The 25,402-nt window shown below is 43.7% G+C and overlaps 1 protein-coding gene across 1 annotated transcript; it reads right to left on the reverse strand.

Annotated features, from left to right (window-relative positions):
• Nucleotides 1–77: 77 nt before the first annotated feature.
• On the reverse strand, nucleotides 78–25,399 carry utp18 (UTP18 small subunit processome component). Its single transcript, XM_069929916.1, has 15 exons — nucleotides 25,378–25,399; nucleotides 24,238–24,545; nucleotides 23,280–23,413; nucleotides 21,861–21,956; nucleotides 21,224–21,309; nucleotides 19,862–19,947; nucleotides 17,308–17,433; nucleotides 16,952–17,126; nucleotides 15,267–15,367; nucleotides 13,548–13,638; nucleotides 12,811–12,934; nucleotides 4,716–4,890; nucleotides 3,015–3,157; nucleotides 1,604–1,638; nucleotides 78–293 (listed from the first exon to the last, which is right to left on the reverse strand). Exons 1-14 carry the CDS (start codon nucleotides 25,379–25,381, stop codon nucleotides 1,614–1,616), a joined length of 1,674 nt encoding a protein of 557 aa, XP_069786017.1. The 5' UTR covers nucleotides 25,382–25,399; the 3' UTR covers nucleotides 78–293; nucleotides 1,604–1,613.
• Between the last annotated feature and the right edge of the window lie 3 nt (nucleotides 25,400–25,402).

Genomic DNA, 25,402 nt, shown 5'->3' on the forward strand with positions numbered 1-25,402 from the left:
GTTGAAGAAGCGACGATAGAAAGAAGGTGCCACTTTCAAAACTGCCAGTGCTGTGCCTGGAATCTAAACCACTCAACTACACAAACATGGCACATTTATTTATATTACAATGAGGTCCATTTTAGGTCAAAAACACCAGCCATCAAATTACTTCAGAGAAACAGCAGGCTTGTTCGAGTTGAAGTGATGCTGTTGCCATGCGGACTGTTCCACAGCAGTCTGTCCTTGGCGGTCTGTCGAGCAGACGGATTTAAGCCCCATGGTGAACGGAGAGTAAGGCGCAACCTGAAACACTGAAGTCAGAAGGAGAATTAAAGTCAAGAAATTTTCAAGTGCACGTGCAACTTTCAATGGGAAAACTTTGCAGAACTGAGACTGACCAGAAAGCACCTTTGTAAGAGCTAACGTGGGCACCCAACTGATCCACTGAATTGTTTCAGCAGAACTTCATGCTATGCTGACCCAACTGTACCAATCCGAGCCCCACTCGAAGGTCAGGATGGCTTTTCCACCAGCTCGGCAGGTAGCAAGATGTAGCCTGCAACACTCACATCCACCTGCATCAGTAACCTGCCCAGTCCTTCACCCAGCTGACAACGGCAGCAGCTTCAACCCATCCTCCCCCCCACCCCCCCACCATCAAAACCAAAGCTGGTGTCAGCAGCACTTGCTCCTGTCCAAAGGTTTGCTCTCCATTCTGCGTGTGGAAAGGTAGTAGTCTTCCTGAAACCTGCACCCACTTCCCTCAGCAGCCTAGCGAGTGAACGACTTCATGGACAGCCAACCGTCCCAATACCATCTCCTTCTCTCTCAGTTTTGTTTCATCTTCCTGTGTCTTGGTACATCCAGGTAGAAAGTGGTTCCTCAGCAGTCCAATACTCAGCCTTCAACTATTCATGCCCTTAACAGTGACTGCAATTTTATTCTCATTCTCCAACACCCATCTTGACTATTTTCCATGACTATTCTGAGTTTACTCTATTCAACCTGCTTCTTGCTTTGTCTCTACTTACCCACCCTGCATAACTCATCTTCCTCCAGCTCACCCCTTTTCTTTTTAGCCTCACCTCTCTCCCCTTTTGGGGTGCTGTGATTGTAGTAAAAACACAGAACTCCTGCAGGAACTCAGTTGGTCCTAGAGCATCTATAACATATGGAGGTTGGTTATATATCTTTACCTCCTCTGGACACGGTGCGAGAACAGTTGAGTTCCTCCAGCATTTTCCCCTTGCCTGGCACCTGCCAACTGTCATCCTTTACTCCTTCCGCCCCACAGCGCGCTGCACGCCCCTTCCGCCCCACAGCGCGCTGCACGCCCCTTCCGCCCCACAGCGCGCTGCACGCCCCTTCCGCCCCACAGCGCGCTGCACGCCCCTTCCGCCCCACAGCGCGCTGCACGCCCCTTCCGCCCCACAGCGCGCTGCACGCCCCTTCCGCCCCACAGCGCGCTGCACGCCCCTTCCGCCCCACAGCGCGCTGCACGCCCCTTCCGCCCCACAGCGCGCTGCACGCCCCTTCCGCCCCACAGCGCGCTGCATGCCCCTTCCACCCCACAGCGCGCTATGCGCCACGGCCCAGCAAATGAAAGTGAGCAGTGACTCACCAGGGACGGTTCAGAAGTCTGCATAGTGCTTCACCCTGGAAGAAACAACATGGTTGAGCAGCAACATTCAGGAACTGCTGCAGCTCGACTGCTCGGGTGAGATTACAAAGAGGCAAAGGGAACAGCGGGCAACCCAAGTGATCTGTGCCCTCAGATCTCAGCCGAGTTCATCAGGGAGCAGAGGCCCAGAAACAAGTCACCAATTCAGAAATCAGTATCACTGGCCAGGGTGGACTGGAATCTTTCTCATTGCTGCAGCAGAGAAAATCTACAACAGACATTGCTGGTGACATTACAAACCATCTGAGCTCTGGGGAGTCTCACTGCCCAATGCAAACCACCCCCTCCCACCCCCCCCACCCCCCACATTAATGAAAACATTCACAAAGAGATTAGCAGTAAAGTTGGAATAAACAGCAAGAGTGGAGTGGCTGTGTCAATTTGGATCATTTGTCAGCCGGCCCATTATACTGTGGTGAATGTCTGCCAAGCTGTCTGTCTTTCCCCCCCCCCACCACCTCTGGCGAGCCTTGCTGTACTAACGTTGGCTGTGCATTATCTCTACTGTTAAGGACACTTCCCTTGGACATAACTGAATATGCATGAGTTTCTGCTAATAAAAGCCATGATTTTTGTTTGACCACATCGTCTTTGTCTACTTCATTAACTGGCACTTCAATTTCCCTGTGGAAGCAGAGCTGGGGCAGACAAACTGACATTGCTCATTGCTGAAGATGGCCGATTGTGATCGGTGCTATAGGACATCCGGAGATCAGACAGAATGGAATCAAAGAACACTGATTTACAAAACTAATACTGTATCACTCATCACTGCAGGCTTCACACCATCGGCTCCATCCCCTCCACAGACTGTAGCTACAAAACCATCCTCTTGTACTCACTGAAATCAAGATTATGGGGATCTTATAGAAACATATAAAATTATGAAAGTAATAGATAACATAGAGGTAGGGAAGTTGTTTCCAATGGTGGGGGAGACCAGAACTAGGGGACATAACCCAGGATTCGGGAAAGTAGATTTACCACGGAGATTAAGAACTGTTTTTCCAAGAGGGTGGACAATCTATGGAATTCGCTGCCTATTGAAGGTTGAATTTTTACCTAGTAGGGGAATTAACAATATGGGGAAAAGACAGGTAGGTGATGAGTCTGTCATCAGATCAGCCATGACCTCATTGAATGGCAGAGCAGGCTTGATGGGCCGGATGGCCGACTCCTGCTCCTATTTCTTATCTTCTCCTTCCCTCACTCGCCCATGCTACTGGACAACTTCCCACTCATAAATCCGGCCAGGTGCTAGAGCTCAGGTGCGAGTCAGGTGAACAGCATACCAGTACACAATCCAAGAAACAAGCTGGGCCAGCACCCCGCAGAGCCGTGAGTCACAAACCTGTAGAGCAGAGCTCGACCCAAGTTATTGGCAATGGAAAAGAAGCCACTTCTGGGGGAGAAATCCATGTCCTGGGTGAAATGAATACGTATCTGTCTATACATCGGGAAGTTTGAGAACGCAGTGAAGGATGGGATGTGGATCTGCAAGGAAAGAACACAAATTATTCAGGAAAAAAATGGAAAATAATTCTGGATCTACAATTAGAGTGCAGCTTTTCTGAACTAAAAGTCCACATTCTTATTGAGCACCTCATCCTTACCCCAATGAATTAAACAAGAGCCTAGTCCCTGCTCTGCTTTCTCTCAGATATCCAGCTGAGTTGACATGGAAGTCATTCTTGGAAACTTTCAGTCTCTTATTTGGGGAAATGTTTCCTCTACGGATCAATCACTAACGCACTGCTGTTGGTGGACGCCAGCACCTCCTTGCCTTGGATAACAGTCACATTCCGATCTCCCTCCTTTTGGAGTGGTGAGAGGGAAGATTGGTTTCCTGCCACCAAAGGACAGCCAGGGAAGGCACTGAGAGGATCCAGCAGTGAAATCAGAAAACTCATCACCTTTCATTGGTTCCAATATCATTCACTGATGACCTCAACACCACACTGATCTCTAATAAAGCAATTAAGAAAGCAGGCCAATAAGCCCAAGTCGTAAGATATTGTCAGCAGAATCACAGATGTCAATGAGGAAGCGTACAAGAGGGAGATGAATCAGCTTATTGAGTGGTGTCACAACAACAACCTTACACTCAACATTAGCAAAACCAAGATGACTGTGGACTTCAGGAGGAAACGAACCAGTCCTCATCGAGGAGTCTGCAGTGCAGGGGGGTCGAGAACAAATGTGTGCGTGTCAAGATCTCTGAGAATGTAGCCTGGGGCTTCCATCTCAATGCAATCACGAAGAAGGTTTGCCGGAAGCTGATACTTTGTGAGGAGTTTGAGGAGATTCAGTAGATCACCAAAGACTCTCAAACTTCTACAGGTAAACTGTGGAGAGCATTCTGTCTGGTTTCATCACTGGAACTGAGGCACCAATGCTCAGGATAAGAAAAATAACTCCAAAGGGTTGTTAACTCGGCCTGCGACATCACAGGCACCAGTCTTCACTCCATCAAGGGCATGGTGCTGTAAGAGAGCAGCCTCAAATAATCCCCACCACCAGGCCATGCCCTCTTCACTCTGCTACCACAGAAAAAATGTACAGGAGCCTGAAGGCAAGCACTCAGCGGCACAAGGACTGCTTCTTTCCCTCTTCCATCAGATTCCTGAATGAACAATGAACCACAGACACTGCCTTGCTTTGATTTTCTTTTCCTTGCACTATTTTTATTTATTTTGGAAGATGGTTTATATCATGTGTGCACTGTGGCCACAAAAACAACGAATTTTGTGACATGTTCACGACAATAAGCTCTGATTCTGAAATATACAGTTTCTCTAGCAGTCTCAATCATCTTGCTGTGTCTTTGTCTCTTGCGTGTTTATTCAGCTTCCTTCAAATAAAAACTACTGCTCATGGGAGCGAGTTCCACCCTCCCTGGAATTCTCTTGCACAGAGAGATCAGAGACTGGATTATTGCCAAAGGAAGAGGATATGAAGTGGCCCATAAGGTAGGCAGGGAACACATCCCTGTACTTCAGAACAAACTACCAATCCAGCTTTTTCTTATACACAATCCAGAAAACCCACTCACCATCTTGACTGCATCTTTTGTTTCTTTCGAAGCAATTGCCAAGATCTCTGTGGTTGGGTTAAAGGTCAATGATGACACTGAGGTAACCAAGTTCATGATGGCTTTGATGGGTTTGGGACTGGTTTCATTCAAGCAGCTATTTCGTGAGTACACATTCACAACTCCAGAACTAGACCTGCCGAGGAAAAGTGATCCAAATTGTCAGAGCTTTGAGATACAAAGATGCAAATTAGCCAATTGTTGTGTAGCATGTCAAGAAAATGTTCACATAGCAATGGAACTCTTATATTCACTTTAAACACAACTATTGTTACACACTCAGTGACTTAATTTACAAGCTTTCACAGGATATGAGCATCGATGAGCAAAATTTTCACTCACTTCATAAATCAGGATAATGCCAGAGAGAAAAATACCCAATCCAATACCCACATACCAAGAGTCACAGAAAAAATGGAGGCATCAACCAATCCCAGTGATCCCCTCCCTCAATACATCCCAGCACAAAGCAAGAACCATCGATTCACTTCAAGTTACGTCAGTGGAGGAAGGCATTGGAAGTGCTAAGAATCTTGCAGCACTGGGCACCAGCCTGGGGGCAGAATGTGCAAGTAACACACACGGCAAGCTCCTGTCCTCAGCCACAGTAAGGCATTTCCCACACGGCGGTGGCAATTGAGAAAGAAGCAGCCAGACTGGACCCACCTACTGCCTACTTGGCTGCTGCTCTGAGTTCTTGGATGGTCCTGCAGAAAGAAGTAACCCCACATCAAACTCATGTTTTAATTTGAAAAATTATGCCAATATCTGGAGAGCGCAGAACATGAAGGGCAAATTCTAATTTTTTTTAAATAAAAGCAAAATCCCTCTAAAATTTTATGATATTAATTTAGGCAGCTCTATTATAGATAAAAATGCATGCTTCCCAAAGAGGAAAGACTTTGATGAGAGAACTCAAATTTGGTGGAGTGTTTGTGCAACTTCTGGTCCTCATCAGTCAAACATCAGTCCCTCAGAGATGCGCTGCACTCCACTGATATGCACCAGCAAGAGCATTCACACCGGGATGGATGGAGTGATGTTTATTTTTTAAAAATTGGAGGAATAAGTACAGGCAGGGGGTGAAATGCCAAGAAGAGGGAACTTTCCATCACCTCCAATGAATGCAGTTCTGTTATCCTCTCACGGGTAAAACACTAAAAACTGAATGCAAAATCTACAATTTAACAGATTCACCGTAGATTAGAGAAGGATTACCGTCTTATTTTTCTAATCCTCTAAAAGCAGCTTAAAGCGACATTTGTTGAGTATTCCAAGGCTTACACCCAAGAGCACTGCAACCATTCAAAACAAATTGTCACAGTAATTCAGAGCTAGGAACAATGCTGCAATCCTTCAGATAAATGGAACAAATTACGAGGATGCATTTCATCAGTCTCTGGGGATATGGTTCAGCATTTCGTCACTCATTTCCTCAGCTAACATGATCTCCCACACAGTAAAGACTGATGAGAAGTAGTCATTGAAATCTCACCCACCATCACACAAAGATGTCTCTGTTGATCGTTAATCGGCCCAATTCTCTCCCTAGCCACCCTTTCACTTGTAATGTGCCTGTAGAATCTCTTTGGATTCTCCTTTATCTTGTCCACCAGCTCAATCTCATGTCCCATGTTTAACTAGGTCCTTTTTATGTTCCTGATTTCCCTCTTTAGCATACCCCTACACTTCTTGTACTCAAGGGATTTATTTTATTAGGATTTGTTAAATTGGACAGTTCTTCACCTTCCCCTTTCTCTGCCTCACATGCTGTCCTGGAGGCCCAGGTCAGACTGTGACTCTCGCCCTCAAATCCCTGCTCCACCCGAAGGCCCACATTAGGGGCGCTGTGCCTGCCCCATCTCTGGCACCCAAAGTTTGGCTTCGATGCCTTCCGGCGCTTTGGCCAAACTCTGGATAACTGAGGCAAGTGAATGTACAACCGCCAGAAAATGAACCTGAAGCAGTCACATACAAGCAGTTTCCCCTCAAGCTTCACCTGCAGAGGAGGAGTCACGTGATGGAGTAGTGGCCGGACGGGGAACTCCAGCCCTCTCCAGAAAAGTCGGGAAAAACAAGAGAAAATACAAAGGCACAGAAATACAAGTTAAAGAAAAGTGAATATAAAGGTGGAAAGAAGATGGAGACAAAAGGAGAAAAATCAAAATCAACGGAAAGAAGAGAGGAAGAGAAGACAACGGAGGAAAAAGGTGAAGGCCTTACCTGTCCGAAGAGGCCCGCTGTGGAGAGAAGACCCCACTACCTCAGGTCGGTAGAAAGAGAACTACAACAATGGCTCACAGAGCCGAGTAAAAGTGCGCAACCGCACATGCGCGACTCCTCGCGCATGCGCGATGCGCATGAAAAAAAACACACCGACGGGAGGGGGGACCAGCTGGGGAGTCGATCGCCACAGCCGGCAACGACAGCTGCAGAACACCTGCAGCAAGAAGAGACCACAGAAGACAATGGAAACAAGAAAGAAGAGGAGGAAAGGGCAGCAAAGAAACAACAGATGGTCAACCTAGAGGAAGAAGAAGAGGAAGAGTACAGGGAAATAGAAGAAGAAAAGAAAGGCAAGGTAAAGGAGGTACTTGCTCTTGTTAGAGGATACATGGAGTCATTTGAAGAATGGCAAACACAGGAATTCAATGATTTAAGAAGAAGAATAAACAACACAGAAAAGAAAATAAATAAAATGGATATGACCTTAACAGAAATGGGGAAAAAAATGGACAAGATGGAAGAACGGGCAATAGCAGCAGAAATGGAGGTAGAAGACTTAAAAAAGAAATTGGCGGAATCTAATAAAAAAACTAAAGAGACACAAGAATTACTAGCCCAAAAAATAGATATAATGGAAAATTATAACAGAAGAAATAACATAAAGATAGTGGGCCTTAAGGAAGATGTAGAAGGCAAGAATATGAGGGAGTTTATAAAAGAATGGATCCCTAAGGCCCTAGGATGTCCAGAACTACAGCAAGAAATGGAAATAGAAAGGGCACATAGAGCATTGGCCCCTAAACCACAACCACAACAAAAACCAAGATCTATTGTAGTAAAATTCCTAAGATATACTACAAGAGAAAAGGTACTGGAGAAGACAATGGAAAAAGTAAGAGAGGGCAACAAACCACTGGAGTATAAAGGGCAAAAAATCTTCATTTATCCAGATATAAGCTTTGAACTCCTAAAGAAGAGAAAAGAGTTCAATGCAGCAAAAGCGATTTTATGGAAGAAAGGATATAAATTTACACTGAAGCATCCTGCGGTATTGAAAATATTTATTCCAGGACAACAAAACAGACTATTCTCGGATCCAGAAGAAGCACGAAAATTTGCAGAACAATTACAAAAATAGACTGAGGGATGAAGACAGGTAATGAGAGCAAAAATTATCACGATTGATTTGTATGTGGGTAAAGACAAAAATAGACTGAGGGATGAAGACGGGTAAGGAGGGTAAAAATGACCACGATTGATATTTATGCGGGTAAAGAGGTATAAGAGTGAATAGAGACAATGGGCATATGTGAAAGTATCTGTAATTAGAGGAAAACATAGAGAGTATAGACAAGAATTAATAAGGGAAGGTAATGGAATAGAGAGAATAAGGAGGGAACTAAAAGAGTGACCTTTGTGACATATAAAAAACGAAATCTTTTCTGGGGGGGGCTGGGTGGGGGGAAAAGAGCGGTCACTGCAAAATCAGTTGACGCTTGCGAGTGGATTCGCAAATCCAAATGGAGAGGGGAGATGTGGTTGTCCGACAAGGGATAAAGGGCAACTCAGGAGGGGAAGGGGAGATTGGGGATAAAGAAGATAGAAATAGGAGAATAAGGAAAATGTTGGATGTTGTAGGAATGTTGTCTGGTAAAGAGTTGAAAATAAGAAAACAGAAATGGAAAAGGAGGAAAGGTAATGATGGAAAAACGGAAAGAGAAGATAAACAAAATATAAAATGGCTACGCTGAACTATATGACTCTAAATATTAATGGAATACATAACCAAATTAAAAGGAAGAAACTACTAAATTTACTGAAAAAGGAAAAAATAGATATAGCATTTGTCCAAGAAACACATTTAACTGAATTGGAGCACAAGAAATTAAAGAGAGATTGGGTAGGACATGTAACAGCAGCATCGTATAATTCAAAAGCAAGAGGAGTGGCTATATTAATTAGCAAAAATGTGCCATTTAAAATAGAAGAGGAAATAATAGATCCAGCAGGGAGATATGTTATGATAAAATGTCAGATATATTCAGAGCTTTGGAATCTACTTAATATATATTCACCTAACGAAGAAGATCAAAAGTTTATGCAAGATATCTTTTTGAAGGTAGCTAATACGCAAGGGAACATACTAATAGGAGGGGATTTCAATCTGAATTTGGATCCAAATATGGATAAAACGGGGAAAAAAATTAACAGGAAGAACAAAGTAACCAAATTTATAATTAAATCAATGCAAGAAATGAAACTTGTGGACATATGGAGGAAACAAAACCCAAAAGAAAAGGAATACTCATACTACTCGACTAGACATAAAACATACTCAAGGATAGACCTATTCCTGTTATCAGCCCACATACAAGGGAGAGTTAGGAAAACGGAATATAAAGCTAGACTATTATCGGACCACTCACCCCTGTTATTGGCAATAGAGCTAGAAGACATCCCTCCAAGAATGTATAGATGGAGATTAAACCCCATGCTACTTAAAAGACAGGATTTTAGAGAATTTATTGAAAAACAATTAAAAATGTACTTTGAAGTAAATACGGAATCAGTGGAAGATAAGTTTATACTATGGGACGCAATGAAAGCATTCATTAGAGGGCAAATAATAAGTTATGCAACCAAGATGAAGAAGGACTATAATCAGGAAACAGAGCAGTTGGAAAGGGAAATAATAAACATAGAAAAAAAATTAGCAATAAAGGAAGATACAACCAAAAGAAGAGAATTGGCGGATAAAAAAATAAAATATGAAACATTACAAACATATAAGGTGGAGAAGAATATAATGAAGACAAAACAGAAATATTATGAACTAGGGGAAAAAACACACAAAATCCTAGCATGGCAGCTTAAGACAGAGCAAACTAAGAAAATGGTATTGGCAACAAGGAAAAAAGACAAACAAATTACATATAATCCAAAAGAAATTAAGGAAAACTTCAGAGAATTCTATGAACAATTATACCGAACCGAAAACGAAGGGAAAGAAGGGAAAATAGATGAATTTTTGACTAAAATTGAACTACCAAAACTACAAATAGAGGAACAAAATAAATTAACAGAACCATTTGGAACAGTAGAAATACAAGAGATAATAAAAAATTTACCAAATAATAAGACACCAGGAGAGGATGGACTCCCAATAGAATTCTACAAAACATTTAAAGACCTAATAATACCGCCCCTCCTGGATGTAATCAACCAGATTGATGAGACACAAAACTTACCAGATTCATGTAAAACAGCAATAATTACAGTGATACTAAAACAAGGGAAAGATCCACTCTCACCAGCGTCATATAGACCAATATCTCTGCTAAACACAGATTATAAGATAATAGCTAAACTATTAGCGAACAGATTAGCAGAACAGGTACCGAAAATGGTAAATTTAGACCAAACTGGATTTATCAAAAAAAGACGCACAACAGACAATATTTGTAAATTTATTAACTTAATTCATGCAGTAGAAGGAAATAAAGCACCGGCAGTAGCAGTTGCTTTAGACGCAGAGAAGGCCTTCGACAGAGTAGAATGGAATTACTTGTTCAAAGTATTGCAAAAATTCAGTTTACCGGAGAAGTATATTAATTGGATTAAAGCATTATATAAGGGACCGTTAGCGAAAGTGACAGTAAATGGACATGTATCAAAGCAATTTAACTTAAGCAGGTCAACGCGGCAGGGATGCCCACTATCACCATTATTGTTTGCGCTAGCTATAGAACCACTAGCAGAATCGATAAGAAGAGATAATAATATAAAAGGAATAAAAATAAAAGACAGGGAATATAAAATCAGTCTGTTTGCGGATGATGTGATAGTGTACTTAACAGAACCAGAACTATCAATAAAAGAACTATATAAGAAATTGAAGGAATATGGAGAAGTGTCGGGATACAAGATAAACGTAAATAAAAGTGAAGCAATGCCTATGAATAACGCGGATTTCTCAAAATTTAAGGAGGAATCCCCATTCAGATGGCAAACGCAGGCAATAAGATACCTAGGTGTGCAAATAAACAAAAATCTAGGCCAATTATATAAACTCAATTACAATCCACTAATGAAAAAATTACAGGACGATTTAGAGCATTGGAAAGAGCTACCACTAACACTGATAGGAAGGATAAACTGTATTAAAATGAACATTTTTCCAAGGATACTATACTTATTTCAGGCATTGCCAATACAACTGACAGAAAAATTCTTCAAAGAGTTAAAGAAAATAATAAGGAGATTTTTATGGAGAGGGGGGAAACCGAGGATAGCACTAGACAAATTAACAGAATGGTATAAACAAGGAGGCTTACAATTGCCAAACTTCAAAAATTATTATAGAGCCGCACAATTAAGGTACCTATCAGATTTTTATCAAACAAGGGAAAAACCAGACTGGACGAGACTAGAATTAGATAAAATAGGGGAAAAGATACCTGAACACATATTATATAAATGGGACGAAAAATTGGTACAACATAGAACTTCTCCAGTATTACACCATCTCCTCAATATATGGAAGAAGATTCATGTAGAAAGAAATAAAATAAATTACCAAATACCAAAACTAATATTGACGCAAAATAAGCTACTCCCTTTTACAATAGACAACCTTGCCTTTAGAAAATGGGAAAAAAAAGGGATTAAAAGAATAGAAAATTGTTTTTCAGGAAGTAGATTCTTATCCTTTGAACAAATGAGAGATAAGTACAATATAACGGGAGATACAGCGCTGGCATATTACCAACTGAGATCCTACTTGAAAGATAAATTAGGAAGCAACTTGAGTTTACCAGAGGGAAGTAACCTTGAATATGTGATTACAGATACAATGTTAATCAAAAGATTTATAAAAAATATGTATATTAAACTGCAAGAAAAGGAAAATGAGGAAACAAATGGTAAAACTAAACAAAAATGGGAACAAGATTTAAATATAAAGATAAAAAAGGAAACATGGGAGAAGTTATGCTCTGGAACGATGAGAAATACAATAAATACGAGGCTGCGTATGATACAATATAATTGGTTACACAGACTATACATTACACCGCAAAAGTTAAATAAATGGGACCCAACAGTATCTGATAGATGTTTTCGATGTAAAAAAGAAAGGGGAACAACAATTCATGCAATCTGGACATGTGAGAGAGTACAAAAATTTTGGGATGATCTCAATCAGATATTAAATAAAATAACAGAAAACAATATACCAAAGAATCCAGAGATCTTTCTCCTAAGTAACATAAAAAATAAAGAATTTGGAATTGACTTGGAGGATGCACAAAAAAGATTTGTTAAGATAGCCCTAGCTGTAGCAAAAAAATGTATTATGTCAACCTGGAAATTGGAAGATAATTTGAAAATACAACAATGGTATATAGAAATGAATAAATGTATTCCATTAGAAAAAATAACATATAGTTTAAGAAATAATATTGAAATATTCGAACAAGTATGGGAGCCTTACATTAAATACAATAGCGAAAACCTACCGGGAACAAACATTACCTAAGTTGATGGAAGGAGAAGAAAAGAAAAGAATGGACTCAGTAGAATTTCTGGTGTATTTTTGTTAACTGAATTAATGCAACCTAGATTGTATAACTAAAATGGATGAGAGGGGGGGGATGGGGGGGTGGCTTGGGAGGAGGGAGGGGGGAGGGAGAAAAAGTCACTGTAAATGTGTGGAAAAGAAAAAGTGTATATCATGGCTATTGTGATTTATGGTGTGAAAAATAAAAAATTTAAAAAAAAAAAAAAAACTTCACCTGCAGAGGAACGATATGGAGCACCAGCGTTTACCTACCCGCAGGCAACATACTGCCCATTGTGAGAGACAGAAATGCACGTCCCCCTCAGGCAGCCTTCGTCTGTGAACCTGTTCACACACCGCCTGCTCTTCACATCCCAAACATACACTTGTCCATCATCTGGAACAATGCGAGAACACATCAGGCAGTTAGCCACAGCACTGTATACAAATCAACAGCACGCGACCCACCCAGCCTGCACCTGCTGAGATTAGACTCCCACCTCACACACGCCCGGGGAGAGGGTGGAAGTCTCCCCACACACCCTGCAAACACTGCTGATGGACTACCTCAGTAAGAGCAGTATTCAGTTCAAAACATACAGAGCTCTGCAGTCTTCAAGGAATACATTCTAAGTTTACCAGTCATAAACAGGTCCACTGTAACACTCATGTTATACCATCTTGGCCCCTCAAACCTGCTCAGATATTCTGTTAAGTACAAAGCTCTACCATGGTTCACAATGGTTACCCCTGTGAGCTGTGACTACCAAGGGCAATGAGGATCCAGAAAGATTCTGCATCCACGATGTTCACAGGATCAAGGTCACTTTTAACATTAAAAAATCTTTTGTCTACAATCACCTCATCAATAAATGGATAAATTACAATAATTATTTGCTGTAAATAAATAATTACGACTCAGCTCATCCAGAATTTCTCGTCCCATCACTCTTCCCAGCCCTAACCCAATCCCCGCCAAGCTCATTCAGTCCCTTCTAGTCACTGCTCACCAGAGTTCACATACACCATGCTGCCATCAGGAGAGAATGTAGCTCCAATTGCCTGGCCATTGATTTTCATATTACCCACCAACTCCTTGGTCTGTAAGAGAAAGAGACAGAGTTAGATGTTCCTGGCAGTGATGAACTCGGTGGCCGAACATGCAGTTCCTTAGGATGAAAAGGCTGTGGTCCATGAGTTGGGAAAAAAAACCCAATACCATTAACCTGCTGGAAAATATCACCATCCTTGACCCAAACCTATAGCAACCAGGGAGTAAAACCACACAGGAAAGCGTGACAATCATCTCGACCTATTGGCTCTGTCAGGAGTCCAGCTGGGCAAGAAGTTCTGACAAATCTCTCTCCACAGATCCTGGCCAACGTTATCGGTTTTTATTTCAGTTTTCCGCCACTGCAGTTTCTCATTCTCATTTGATGGTCACTGGGTCCTATCATTTAAAGGATGTGCAGTGTGACAGAGAAAGAACTGTGATGCCCTGGCACCAAATAACCCGAGGCTTACTTGAGGTCACTTAGGACACATTTCTTGGCATTTACCTGCCCAGTTCCAAGCAGCACAGCAACATACTGTATATGCCATTTGTCCTCAGAGTAGAGGACGACCCTGAAATTTCCACTTGAAATGTCGATTTTGAGCAATATCCTTTGAAACCCCCACAAAAACTAGCACTTACCACTGACCAGTGAATGCTGTTAAAAGCAAATTACAATATTAATATTGTGGTTTAAATTTTAAAATAAACCACTGTTGGTTCCTGTAACAGGTCGTTTAAAGCCTGCACAGAGCCGACGGCAGTTGGTTCGGGTGCATGGACCCTGCGGAGGAGCACTGAGACTTCGCAAATAACTAACAGGACATACGCAAGATTGCAATGGAGCCAGCAGGAGGATGACGACGGTGTTAGACTTTGTCATCAAGGTTCAGATTTTAGACCCAGTGTATAGGACAACCCCCGATTTTAAGATTTTAAGGTGAAAATGTTAAGTTTCAAGGATCGTCCAATACAACGACATACATGGTGCACTGTGATGTAGCGTGGAGATTCACCCGGAAAGCTGGAATGACATGGATCTGCAAGACTTGGGCTCTATGAGCCAAGTCCCAGATGTCACACTTGCCTTCAGGACAAAGCTGGGAATTGAACTCCTGCTTATGTTTCTTGGCATAAGCAAAGCCTGGACAGGTGGCAGATGGCGAGTGAGGAAAACAGAATCCAAAGTCCTTAACCTCGGGAAGTATCAAAACCATTGCTCACCGTCATCAGACACCCATTGCCATTTGCTTGAAGGGTGAACTGTGAAATGCCCAGGGCCCAAATATGCACACAGGGCAAGAAGGAAAACTTGTCATCATCGGGACAAAGTTACAAACCCAGGGAACCAAGGCAGCCATGCTGAGATAGAATAAACTCTCCTTCAATAATGAGAGCCTCCTGGTTGTTGGGAGCACACGCCTGCACCAGCTATGCAGCAATATCTCACCGTTCTTGTATATTCACCAGTTTTACTCTAAAATTGACACCAAAAGTCAAACCACATCAGAACTCTAAAATTCACAGAGAGAGCAAAACAAAATACACTCTTCCAAATACCTGGACCATGGTGTGGATAGAAATTGGTGATTTAAATGACACCACCACAGTGATTCCTATTGGAGAGCAATTTACATGAACCCAAAAGGGCATGAATTGATTCCTGATAACTTACCTTCATGGTGAGAAGATGCAGGTATCCAGCGGTGCCAATGAACATAAGAAACGAGCCATCTGGGGAGACTTGAAACTTATTGACATTCTGTTCCTGCAACCCTACAAATCCAAATCCCAAACAGCTTCAGTAACAGCACACGCCAGGCAAAAAAAAAGAAACACCGACATGGTGACCCATCTGGACCTGTAGTTACATAAATGCAGTAGTTCAGTGCTGCGAAACAGGAAAGCTTTTTGTGGCAACACCACACTGATGGAACAAAGTCACTCCATCACAGCATCAAATCTGCTCAATGGGCAACAAGTTTTACAATCACCCTCCATTCAATCCACTTAAAAGACCCTCAGGACCATCCACTCTGGAAAATAGACCAGGTAAGGAGCTATATCACACTTAGAGCATGCTCATTTGTCACAGGGGCAGGCTGGAGAAAACCTGCCCTCAGATCCTCCTGCTCTGCAAAGGTTTTGGGAAGATATGGGAGATAGAAAAATAATCTTGGCAAAGAAGTACCATGGTTACAGAGTTCAGCGCCACTCACTTCTTCTCATTGCAGTTTATAAAACATGCGCTCTTTACAGGTTAAAACATGGAATGGTTTGAAACAGAAGAAACTATATTTTGGAGAAAAGAAATGGTGGAGAAATTAAACAAATATTTTGTGTCTGTCTCTGTGAAATAAAACATTCTGTAAACAATAAAGATTACAGATTAAGAATAAACTAGGAACTCAAAGAAATTAGTATCGGCAATATGCTATTAGTGAAAATGGAACTGATACTCGAAATCCTCAGGGTTCAAAAGTGTGAATTGAGAAGAATGTGAATGCACTGACTGCTGTCTTCTAAAATTCCACAAAGTCTGGAAGTGAGCAGACAAAGTGAGCAAGAGAAAATTATAGGAAACTTTAGAAACTAATATCAGAAATAGCAAAACTACTGGAATCTTGTTATCAAAAAGCACTTTGAAAAAAATAGGATGGGGCAGAGTCGACGTGTATTTCTGAAATGAAAATCACTTTTGACGAATCTGTCGAGTAACTACATAGGACAGGGCAATGCAGTGTATTGGGACTTTCAAAAGCCCTTGGGTAAGATTTCATACAAGGGATACGTGCACATAACATTGGGCAATATACAGGTGTAGACTAGCTGACAGGAGAACTGGAAGAGAGATCAGTGCCCTACACAATTATTTGGTTGAGGGAATATGATGGTACAAAGGTAAATAGTAGAATGGGCTGTGAAGAGGATGCAGGGAACATTGACAGGCTCAGCCGTGGCAGACAGGATGATGAACAGAATGTGAGGTCATCCACTTCAGGAAAAAAAATATGCAGTTTTCTATAAAGTCAGATACCAAACTCCCAACATCAACAAAGTGAGAACAAGTGGATAATCTATTTTTAGTTATGCTGACTTAGGATAAAGTTTGGTCAGGATACCACAAGTCACTTCTGCATTCATCTGAGAAGGCAAGTGAACCTTCACTTTGTTGCATCATCCAAAAGACTAGACGTATCCTGGCAAAGAAACTCTCAGTACTGTACCAAGCCATTGGCCTGGACCTTCAACTTGAGGGTGGGATTTCAACCCACAACTTTCAAGGTCAGAAGTGAAATTAGTCATCGAGAGGTATCTTATGCCACTCTCTGAACTGCAAGAACAATGAAAAATTCTCACCTCGAACATTGTTGAAAGGAATGACCTTCCCAGCCATCATGTCGTAGATGTAGAACAACTTTCCACGACTGCTCGTAGCAATAACCTGCTCACCATCCGTGCTAAACCGAGCTTTGTGCACGGGAAAGTTCTCCAGGCAGATGCTCTGAATTTTGGGGTTTGTCTTTCCATCAACCTGAAGGGGCAAGAACGTGAGCAGATTCTAGTCTGATTCACGACAGTTGCACCACGGGAAATAGCAAGTCTCTCACACTCACCTGGGCTGCTGCAACCTGCTTATGGTCTCAGAGAGTAAAGAGCATGGAACAAAATGATAGATTTGGCAAATAATGCATGAATGGACTGGGGAAACAAACCTGAAAGAGAGAGATGGCTTGGTCTTTCCCAGCAGTGAGTATTACTTGAGCCAAAGGGTGGAACTGAGTTGTTGTCAAACTGCAAAGTGATGGCCTGGTCCTGTTGGCATTGGTGCAGCTTTTTATCTTTTAAGAAACAATGAAACTATCAGAACAAAGTAACTACTTTCGCATAAATCAATTATCTTCTAATAGAAGCTATATAATTGTTCATTTTGCCTGCTTCAGGATGCCAGTAGCTCAGTTAACCCTTAAGATTCTATGTCCCTGTTTTCAGGGACTACTAACAAGGGCATATACTCTGTGTCCCTGTTTTCCAGGACTGGTTTTATACTCACCACCTGCTGGTTCATACTGTAATGGACTCAGTCCAGAGTATATTAGTTTCCCAGTCAGCTTTGGAGGGGGGGGGATTAGATAGGAAGACTATTTACTATCCAACAGCAGAGAGAAATAATCAACTCACACCGATCTACCCTCCTTGGTCCAATGGCAGAAGATTACTTCATCCAGTCTTTCTAGAGCCAATACTGGCAACCATAAGCAAATTTGTTGGATTACTTATTAGACTTGTTCTACTTGAATCTTGCTATGTGTGCAGCAAAACATCAAAAGGAACTTAATTGCCTTTGCAATCGTTGGGGACATAACAAGGACATACAAATTTGATAGAGAACGGGGAACTTTATTCTTTAGATATGAAATTAATCTGTCTCAGGCCGAGGAAACACTGTACTAAAAGCATTCTGAACCTGCCTCACCAGCAATTGTTAGTATTCATTCTAAACTTAAACTAAAATGTCAGAACGGAAGAAAAAAAATCTAAAAAAAAATTAAGAATAATTTAAAATCCTTCAGACACTAGAAATACAAAATTTAAAAAAAAACACAATGGAAATATTCAGATCAGGCAGTTTCTGAAAGGAGAAAGCATTAATATCAGAAGTTGAAGAAGGGTCTTCCAAATGTTTCTAGCATTTTCAGCCTTTATTCCAAAACATTACAATTAACATAAAAGGGTCTGCCAATTTACATTAAGTGAAGCACACACTAAAAATCCATCAGAACATAGTGAATTCAACTACACTGGATAACTAACTTTTCTATTCCCTCAATTGTTTACCCCCACACAGTGAATCTATGCCAGAATAAACAGGAACTGCGGACATCCTAAATCCCAAGTCAAAACGATCCCTCCAGATATTTGGAATCTCGACAGCCACAATTGGCTTGGTAGCGTTGGAAAGGTAGAGGACAAAATTCCCTACATGCTGCAATAATTTATCTCAGTAACATCTCTGCAGAGTGAACAAGCCCAGACAAAGTTCTTTCCACTGGGAGAACATGAAAAGGCTGCTCTCACGCACTTTCAGTGCTGCTAATAGGTTGGGAGCAGCCCCTTCAGCAAGGGACACTTCCCACCTTAGGCAGAAGACGACAATAAACTCCGGCTACTTACTCTTTCACGTGACAATTTTTTTAAAATAAAAACGCATAGCAAGTGACAACCAGGAGCACTCTATCTGAAATGATGCCAAGTAGGAATTTTTAAGGGAGGATTGGAAAAGGGAGGGAAAAAAGGACGTGGAAAAAGCACAAATGAGTGGAATTAACTGGAGTTCTTATAAAAGTGACCAAACAGGTACAATGATCACACCATGTTTATAATGTGGCAATGGCATCCCCATTAAAAGCAAGATGTCAAGGTAAGAGAATATTGCAAACAACTCCACCAACTGTAAAGCAGCAAATCAGTGTTACTTGACATTGGTGTCACTGTGCACTTTTGCCTTCTCTACAATGTGCCCAGCACTTCACCATACTCTGCCAGGCACACAAGTCCCGCACTGTTCTACATGCGCATCAACATTTCCCCGGATGGCCATACTCCAAGTATTAGCTTCAGCAATGACAAGATTAGGTAAGCCTCAATCAATTCCATCAGTAAGAGGATAAATCCTGCCAACATCCTGGTACCTGCCCAGCTGAGATAAAGTTCAGTAGCTGAAGAGTGGAAGCCAGCAGTAAGCAAGAACTGGATCATGACCTCAAATTAGCTTCAGTCCCTCAAATAAGAACATAAGAAAGCAGGAGTAAGCCATCTGGCCTGTTGAGCCAGCTGCACCTTTCAATGAGATCATGGTTGATCTAATGATAGGATTATCTCCACCAGCCTGCTTTTTCCCCATATCCCTCTATTTTGTGAAAATCTATCCAAATTTGTCTTAGATATAGTTATAGCTGAGGTCACCTCCACTGCTTCAATGGGCAGCAAATTCCATAGATTCACCACCCACTGGGTGGTCCTAAATCAACTCCCCTGAATCTTGAGGTTATGTCCCCTAATTCTAGTACCCCCTGCTTATGGGAATAACTTGCCTACCTTTATCTTATCTTTATCTTTCATAATTTTATGCTCCTATAAGATCCCCTCATTCATCTAAATTTCAATCTCTCCTCATAGGCTTACCCACTCATCTCTGAAATCAACCTGATACAAATATTACAAATCTATCCCTCCTCAAGCAGATAGACCTGGTCCATGCAACCTCACCTGTAAAAGACCTTTGGGAAGGGCAGCAGAGGTGGATACAAAATTGCCCGTTTTTCGCAACAAGTCCTCATCATCATTATCGCTTTCTAATATAACACATGAAAGAAAATAATTAATTGAGTACATTACAAAATACAAAGAACCCATCTGAAAATATTGAAAGCACCGATTTAAGAAGCCTGAACTCTAATGCTCTCATCGAGCTTCACGGTTGTAATACAAGATCCAAAACTAAATTCTCAATTAGATCCCATTACATGATTCACTCCAAAGCATTTAATATTCTAGATCCAAAGACCCATGACATCTCCAAAAAACTCCCACCTGAAATAAAACATGCAAACCTTTTGATTAAATTCTAGCATGTAACTTACTCCCAGGCATCTGCTAATCTACATACCATATATACTTGTGTAAAAGTCAAATTTTGTAGACCATTTTCAATGTTAAATTTGTGTTGACTATTACATGGATACTACTTTTGAGGGGCTGAAATTCACACTGGAATCCAAAATACCATACAAGGAGCAGGCCCAAATAATCTCTAAATGAATAAAGAACAAAAACACGATGAATTAAAGTAATAATAGAGGGTGCTCATCAAAGCACACGCCTTACCCCGGGGAAGTTGGGACCGGGGTAAGTATTTGTGTCATCGGACACGTCAGGAATTCTGATCAGCAGGCAGTTGGGGCCAATGCGCAAGTCCACGCTCGAGGCAACGGGATATGGAAAATTCTAGGTTTTTTGGCCAAATATAGGGTGTTGAATTTTACAAACTACCCTGAATCCCTCCATAAAGTTTGTCACTCCCAGAATATTTTCTGCACGTTACCACTACCTGCAATCCTTCAATTAAACTACAATTTATAACATATTCCCAGATATCATTCATTCTAAATTAAATTGCTGCAAACTCAAACTGGATTCTCGCAAATAGTTCAGTTCTGGTATCTCTGTCTTACTCTTTTCAAACCCTTTGATTATATTTCATTTGTTAACTCACAGCTGTTTCTGTAAAATGGAAACACTTTAATTAGACTCCAATCAGTTGTAGCTGCAAGATTCTAAATAATAGCTCCACAAAGACAGGAGAGGGTCCAATCTATTTCTATTTAATCCTTTGGACTCCACATCCCTGTTTTCAGGGACTTTCAACATGCACATATACTCCATGTCCCGGTTTACAGGAACTACCAACAAGCACATATACTCCATGTCCCAGTTTTCCAGGACTGGTTTTTATACCCAACCACCAGCTGGTTCATTCTGGTGTTCGTACTGTAGCTTCGCATGGACACATTCCAAAGTATATATTATGAAAGGTTAAAAATGGTCAGAGCCCAAATTGCAACGTGCTACCTTCCGATGAGTCCTTCTTGTCCTTTTTCTTCTTTTTATCCTTCCTCTCTGCCCAGGATGGTATTCCACCCATTGCACTCTGGAACCTGCAAATGAAGACACATTCACTTTAACTCAGTTTGAGAGGCATGTGGTAACGATGTCCTCTTTGGGTGCACACATCCACTTGGTAAATAACTACATGGTAACACGAGGGAACATTCAAACCTTCAATCACACGTGTACCTGATAACCACACCACCAATTACAAGCACAGTCCAGCAAAAAGCTTACATTTTTAAAGTGACAAAGAAAACTTACTCCATGACAATGATTGTGCACTCAATCATTCCCTTCATGATTTTATAGGACACTTAGTACACGATCTCCATCTAGCATAGTAGCATACCGGTACATTCTGCAGCTGGGCTACCTCAACGGAACAACACCTCGCTCCACCTGGGCACCCTCCAACCAGATGGCATTAACAGTTTCCGTTATCTGCGCCTCGCCCCACATCTCTCTCTGTCCCTACTGCTTCCCTTTTACCTCTGTCTCCATTCAAAGAACCAAACCACCTCAAATGACATTTGAACAAAATGTCAGCAGGGAGCCCATGTTTGGGTTGGAAACCATGCACAAGAAAGATTGTACATACTCATTTTTCAGTCTCTGATGCAGCTTTGCTACAGTGAGGGTCTTCTCATTCGCACTTTTCTGTAGATTTTTCCGGAATCGATGTGTCATTTCCACTCTAGAAAACAACAAAAATTATCAATAATCTGGCCTTGGTGAACTATTTAGCTAACTAAGCTTGGAAGAGAAAAGCACAATATGGTGGCTAAAGTTTATCTTCTTCAACACACAGCCATCACCCAAGCTCAGTTCTGAATTCCACTACATTTTATCAGTTACTGCTCAAATTACATCATTTTAACAAGTTATCCTTAGTACCTGTATTTACCCAACAGTCCACAAACTTAACATTAGTTGGACATGACATTGGTGAAGCCAAATTTGGAGTACTGCGTGCCATTTTGGTTACGAACTACAGGCAGGATATCAACAAGATTAAAAGAGTGGAGACGAGATTTACAAGGATGTTGCTGGGACTTGAACCGTGTTACAAGGAAAGGTTAAACAGATTAAGACTTTATTCCCTGGAGGACAGAGAATATGGGGAGATTTAATAGAGGTGTACAAAATTATGATGCATATGGATAAAGCAAATGCAAGAAGGCTTTATCCACTGAGGTTAGGTGAGAAAAAAATTAGAGGACATGATTAAGGGTGAAAGGGGAAAAGCTTAAAGGAAACATTAGGGGAACTTCACTCAGAATGGTAGAACGACCTGCCATCTGAATTGGTAAATGCAAGCTCAGTTTTGAGATTTAAGAAAAATTTGGTCATGTACACGGATGGGAGGACTATGGAAGGATCTCATGTCGGTGCAGGTCAAGTAGGACTAAGCAAAATAATAATTCAACACAGACTAGATAGGCCAAAGCCCCTTTTCAGCCTGATGGTTCTGGTTTTGGGAACTATGCATCTCTTTCCCAACAAGAGTAGCTGAAAGATGCTGTGTGCAGAGTGATAGGTCCTCAACTGTTTTGAGAGCCTTCTTCAAAAGTTTGCCCACCATTGATGCAAGACACCTATAATTCTCTGGATTCTCCCCATTACCCACTTTTTTTTTAAAAAAAGCAAGGGGACTACATTTCCCATTTTCCAATCCTCTGGCACCTCCTGTTGGGCCAAGGAGGACACAAAGATAATTGCCAATGCCCCAGCAATCTCTTTCCTCCTCTCTTCCCATAGGAACCTGGGGTTTATCTCGTCCAGTCCCGGCGAGTTGTGAATCCCAATGCTTTCAAGAAAATCCAACAATTCCTCTTTTTTAATCTCACACATGACCTGAGGAAATGCCTGTTGCAGAGTCTCAACCCAAAATTTCAACAATTCCATCCCACGCAATCACCCACCCACCGACCCCCCCACCCCCCAATGCTGCTGCACCACATCAGGATTTCTTGTGTGCAAGAACAGCTCGCCTGTTCAGTCCAGAGGCTCCACTTACTGATCCTCCATTCCATCCTCTTCATCCACCCATGCTGCTTTCTTGCGAGGAGGGAGACTGCCTTTGGCTTCATTTTCCAATTCAGAGTCACTCGAGTCTTCACCCAACAGTGATCGATCCTCATACTGTGCTGGCTGAGAGAGCAAAAAAGAGTGGGAAGGGGGTTACAAAGGAGTGACTCAAGCCAGTCAATGCCATTATAGAACATTACAGCACAGCCCTTCTAGTCTGTACTGCACTATTCTTCTCCCTCATCCCACTTACCTATACCCCGATCATAGACCACTGTCAGACCAAACTCTGCCCCCACCACCATCCCGATTTGTCCCCTCACCAGGCACTGCCGCCCCCCCCCCCCACCAAACTCAGGCTGTCTCACATGCACCCTTCATTGGCCCCCAGCCTGCTGCTGTCTCACACACACCACCCCCCACCCACTCCTTGGCCCCCAGCACTGCTGGTGTCTCACATCCCTGGCTCCCGGCCTTCTCAGGCATGGACCCCCCCTTCCAGCCCTCTCAGGCATGGACCCACCCCCCGGCCCTCTCAGGCATGGACCCCCCCCCGGCCCTCTCAGGCATGAACCCCCCCCCCCGGCCCTCTCAGGCATGGCCCCCCCCCGGCCCTCTCAGGCATGGACCCCCCCCTTCCAGCCCTCTCAGGCATGGAACCCCCCCCCGGCCCTCTCAGGCATGGACCCCCCCCTTCCAGCCCTCTCAGGCATGGACCCCCCCCCCGGCCCTCTCAGGCATGGACCCCCCCCCCGGCCCTCTCAGGCATGGACCCCCCCTTCCAGCCCTCTCAGGCATGGACCCCCCCCCCGGCCCTCTCAGGCATTGACCCCCGCCTCGGCCCTCTCAGGCATGGACCCCCGCCTCGGCCCTCTCAGGCATGGACTCGGCCCTCTCAGGCATGGACCCCCCCCCCTTGGCCCCCGGACACCGTCTCGGGCCCTCACCTGCAGCCGCTCCAGCAGCGCGTCCTCGCCGCCAAACACCAACTCCTCCAACCGCCGCTCAACCTCCGGCCGCTCGCCCACGACCTGCACCCGCTGCAGGTTCCGACGCCGCTTCGCCTCCTCGCTCGCGGAGCCCTCGGGCCGCCGCTTGGCTCCGTCCGCCATGGCGAGGAAGCGCGTGCGTGGGAACGGTGTGTGCACTTCCGGATCAGAGGGCGTTCGGGAGGCTCCCACCGAGAAATGAGGGGGTAGGGGCAAGAGAGAGGGAAGCGTCGGCCCCCCAAACAAATCACAATCGTCATTTGGTCCTGTCGGGAAAATGGGAACAGACGTATTTAATCGCGGGAACAGGTTATATTGCCGCCGCCCGTGGATTCTGAGTCGATGTTACCATCTCCCTTCCCCACCCCCCCCTCTTCCCTGCAGTGGCATCGCCGGTTGCCGGCCGCTCCCTATATAAGGCGGTGCAGGCAGCATCGCGCTCCCATCTGGTCGGTCGCCGCAGAGGTGAGAGGGGGTCGGGCGCTGGAGGAAGCGGCTGGAGACCAGACTCGGGTCCGAGGCTTGTCCCTCAGCCGCAGATCCGGGCGCTCTCCCTTGCTCGACTCAACCCGTGGAGCTGGGAGCCTGCACCCGGCCAGGTGCCGGTTCCTCCCTCCCCCCTCCTCTTCCTCCCTCCCCCCTCCTCTTCCTCTCTTCCTCCCTCCCCCCTCCTCTTCCTCCCTCCCCCCTCCTCTTCCTCCCTCCCCCCTCCTCTTCCTCCCTCCCCCCTCCTCTTCCTCCCTCCCCCCTCCTCTTCCTCCCTCCCCCCTCCTCTTCCTCCCTCCCCCCTCCTCTTCCTCCCTCCCCCCTCCTCTTCCTCCCTCCCCCCTCCTCTTCCTCCCTCCCCCCTCCTCTTCCACCCTCCCCCCTCCTCTTCCACCCTCCCCCTTCCTCCTTCCTCCCCCCCTCCCTCCACCCTCTCCTTCCTCCCCCCCTCCCTCCACCCTCTCCTTCCTCCCCCCCCTCCCTCCACCCTCTCCTTCCTCCCCCCCTCCCTCCACCCTCTCCTTCCTCCCCTTTCTCCGCCCCCCCCTCCTCCTCCTCCCTTGAGCCGTGCAGTTCGACCCGGTAAAGGCTGCAATCTGTCCGCGCTCTGACCCATCGCTCCATGTGCCCTCGGGCC

The sequence above is a fragment of the Narcine bancroftii genome, chromosome 3 (genome assembly GCF_036971445.1).
Source record: "Narcine bancroftii isolate sNarBan1 chromosome 3, sNarBan1.hap1, whole genome shotgun sequence".
Lineage (NCBI taxonomy): Eukaryota > Metazoa > Chordata > Chondrichthyes > Torpediniformes > Narcinidae > Narcine > Narcine bancroftii.

Excerpts from the sequence above, each read along its gene's own strand:
- utp18 (XM_069929916.1), bottom strand. Across the intron at positions 21,957-23,279 it reads GAGGATGGAATGGAGGATCA|AGTGGAAATGACACATCGAT; the intron begins GTAAGTGGAGCC and ends GTTGTTTTCTAG. Across the intron at positions 21,310-21,860 it reads CATCAGAGACTGAAAAATGA|GTTCCAGAGTGCAATGGGTG; the intron begins GTATGTACAATC and ends CTTCATTTGCAG.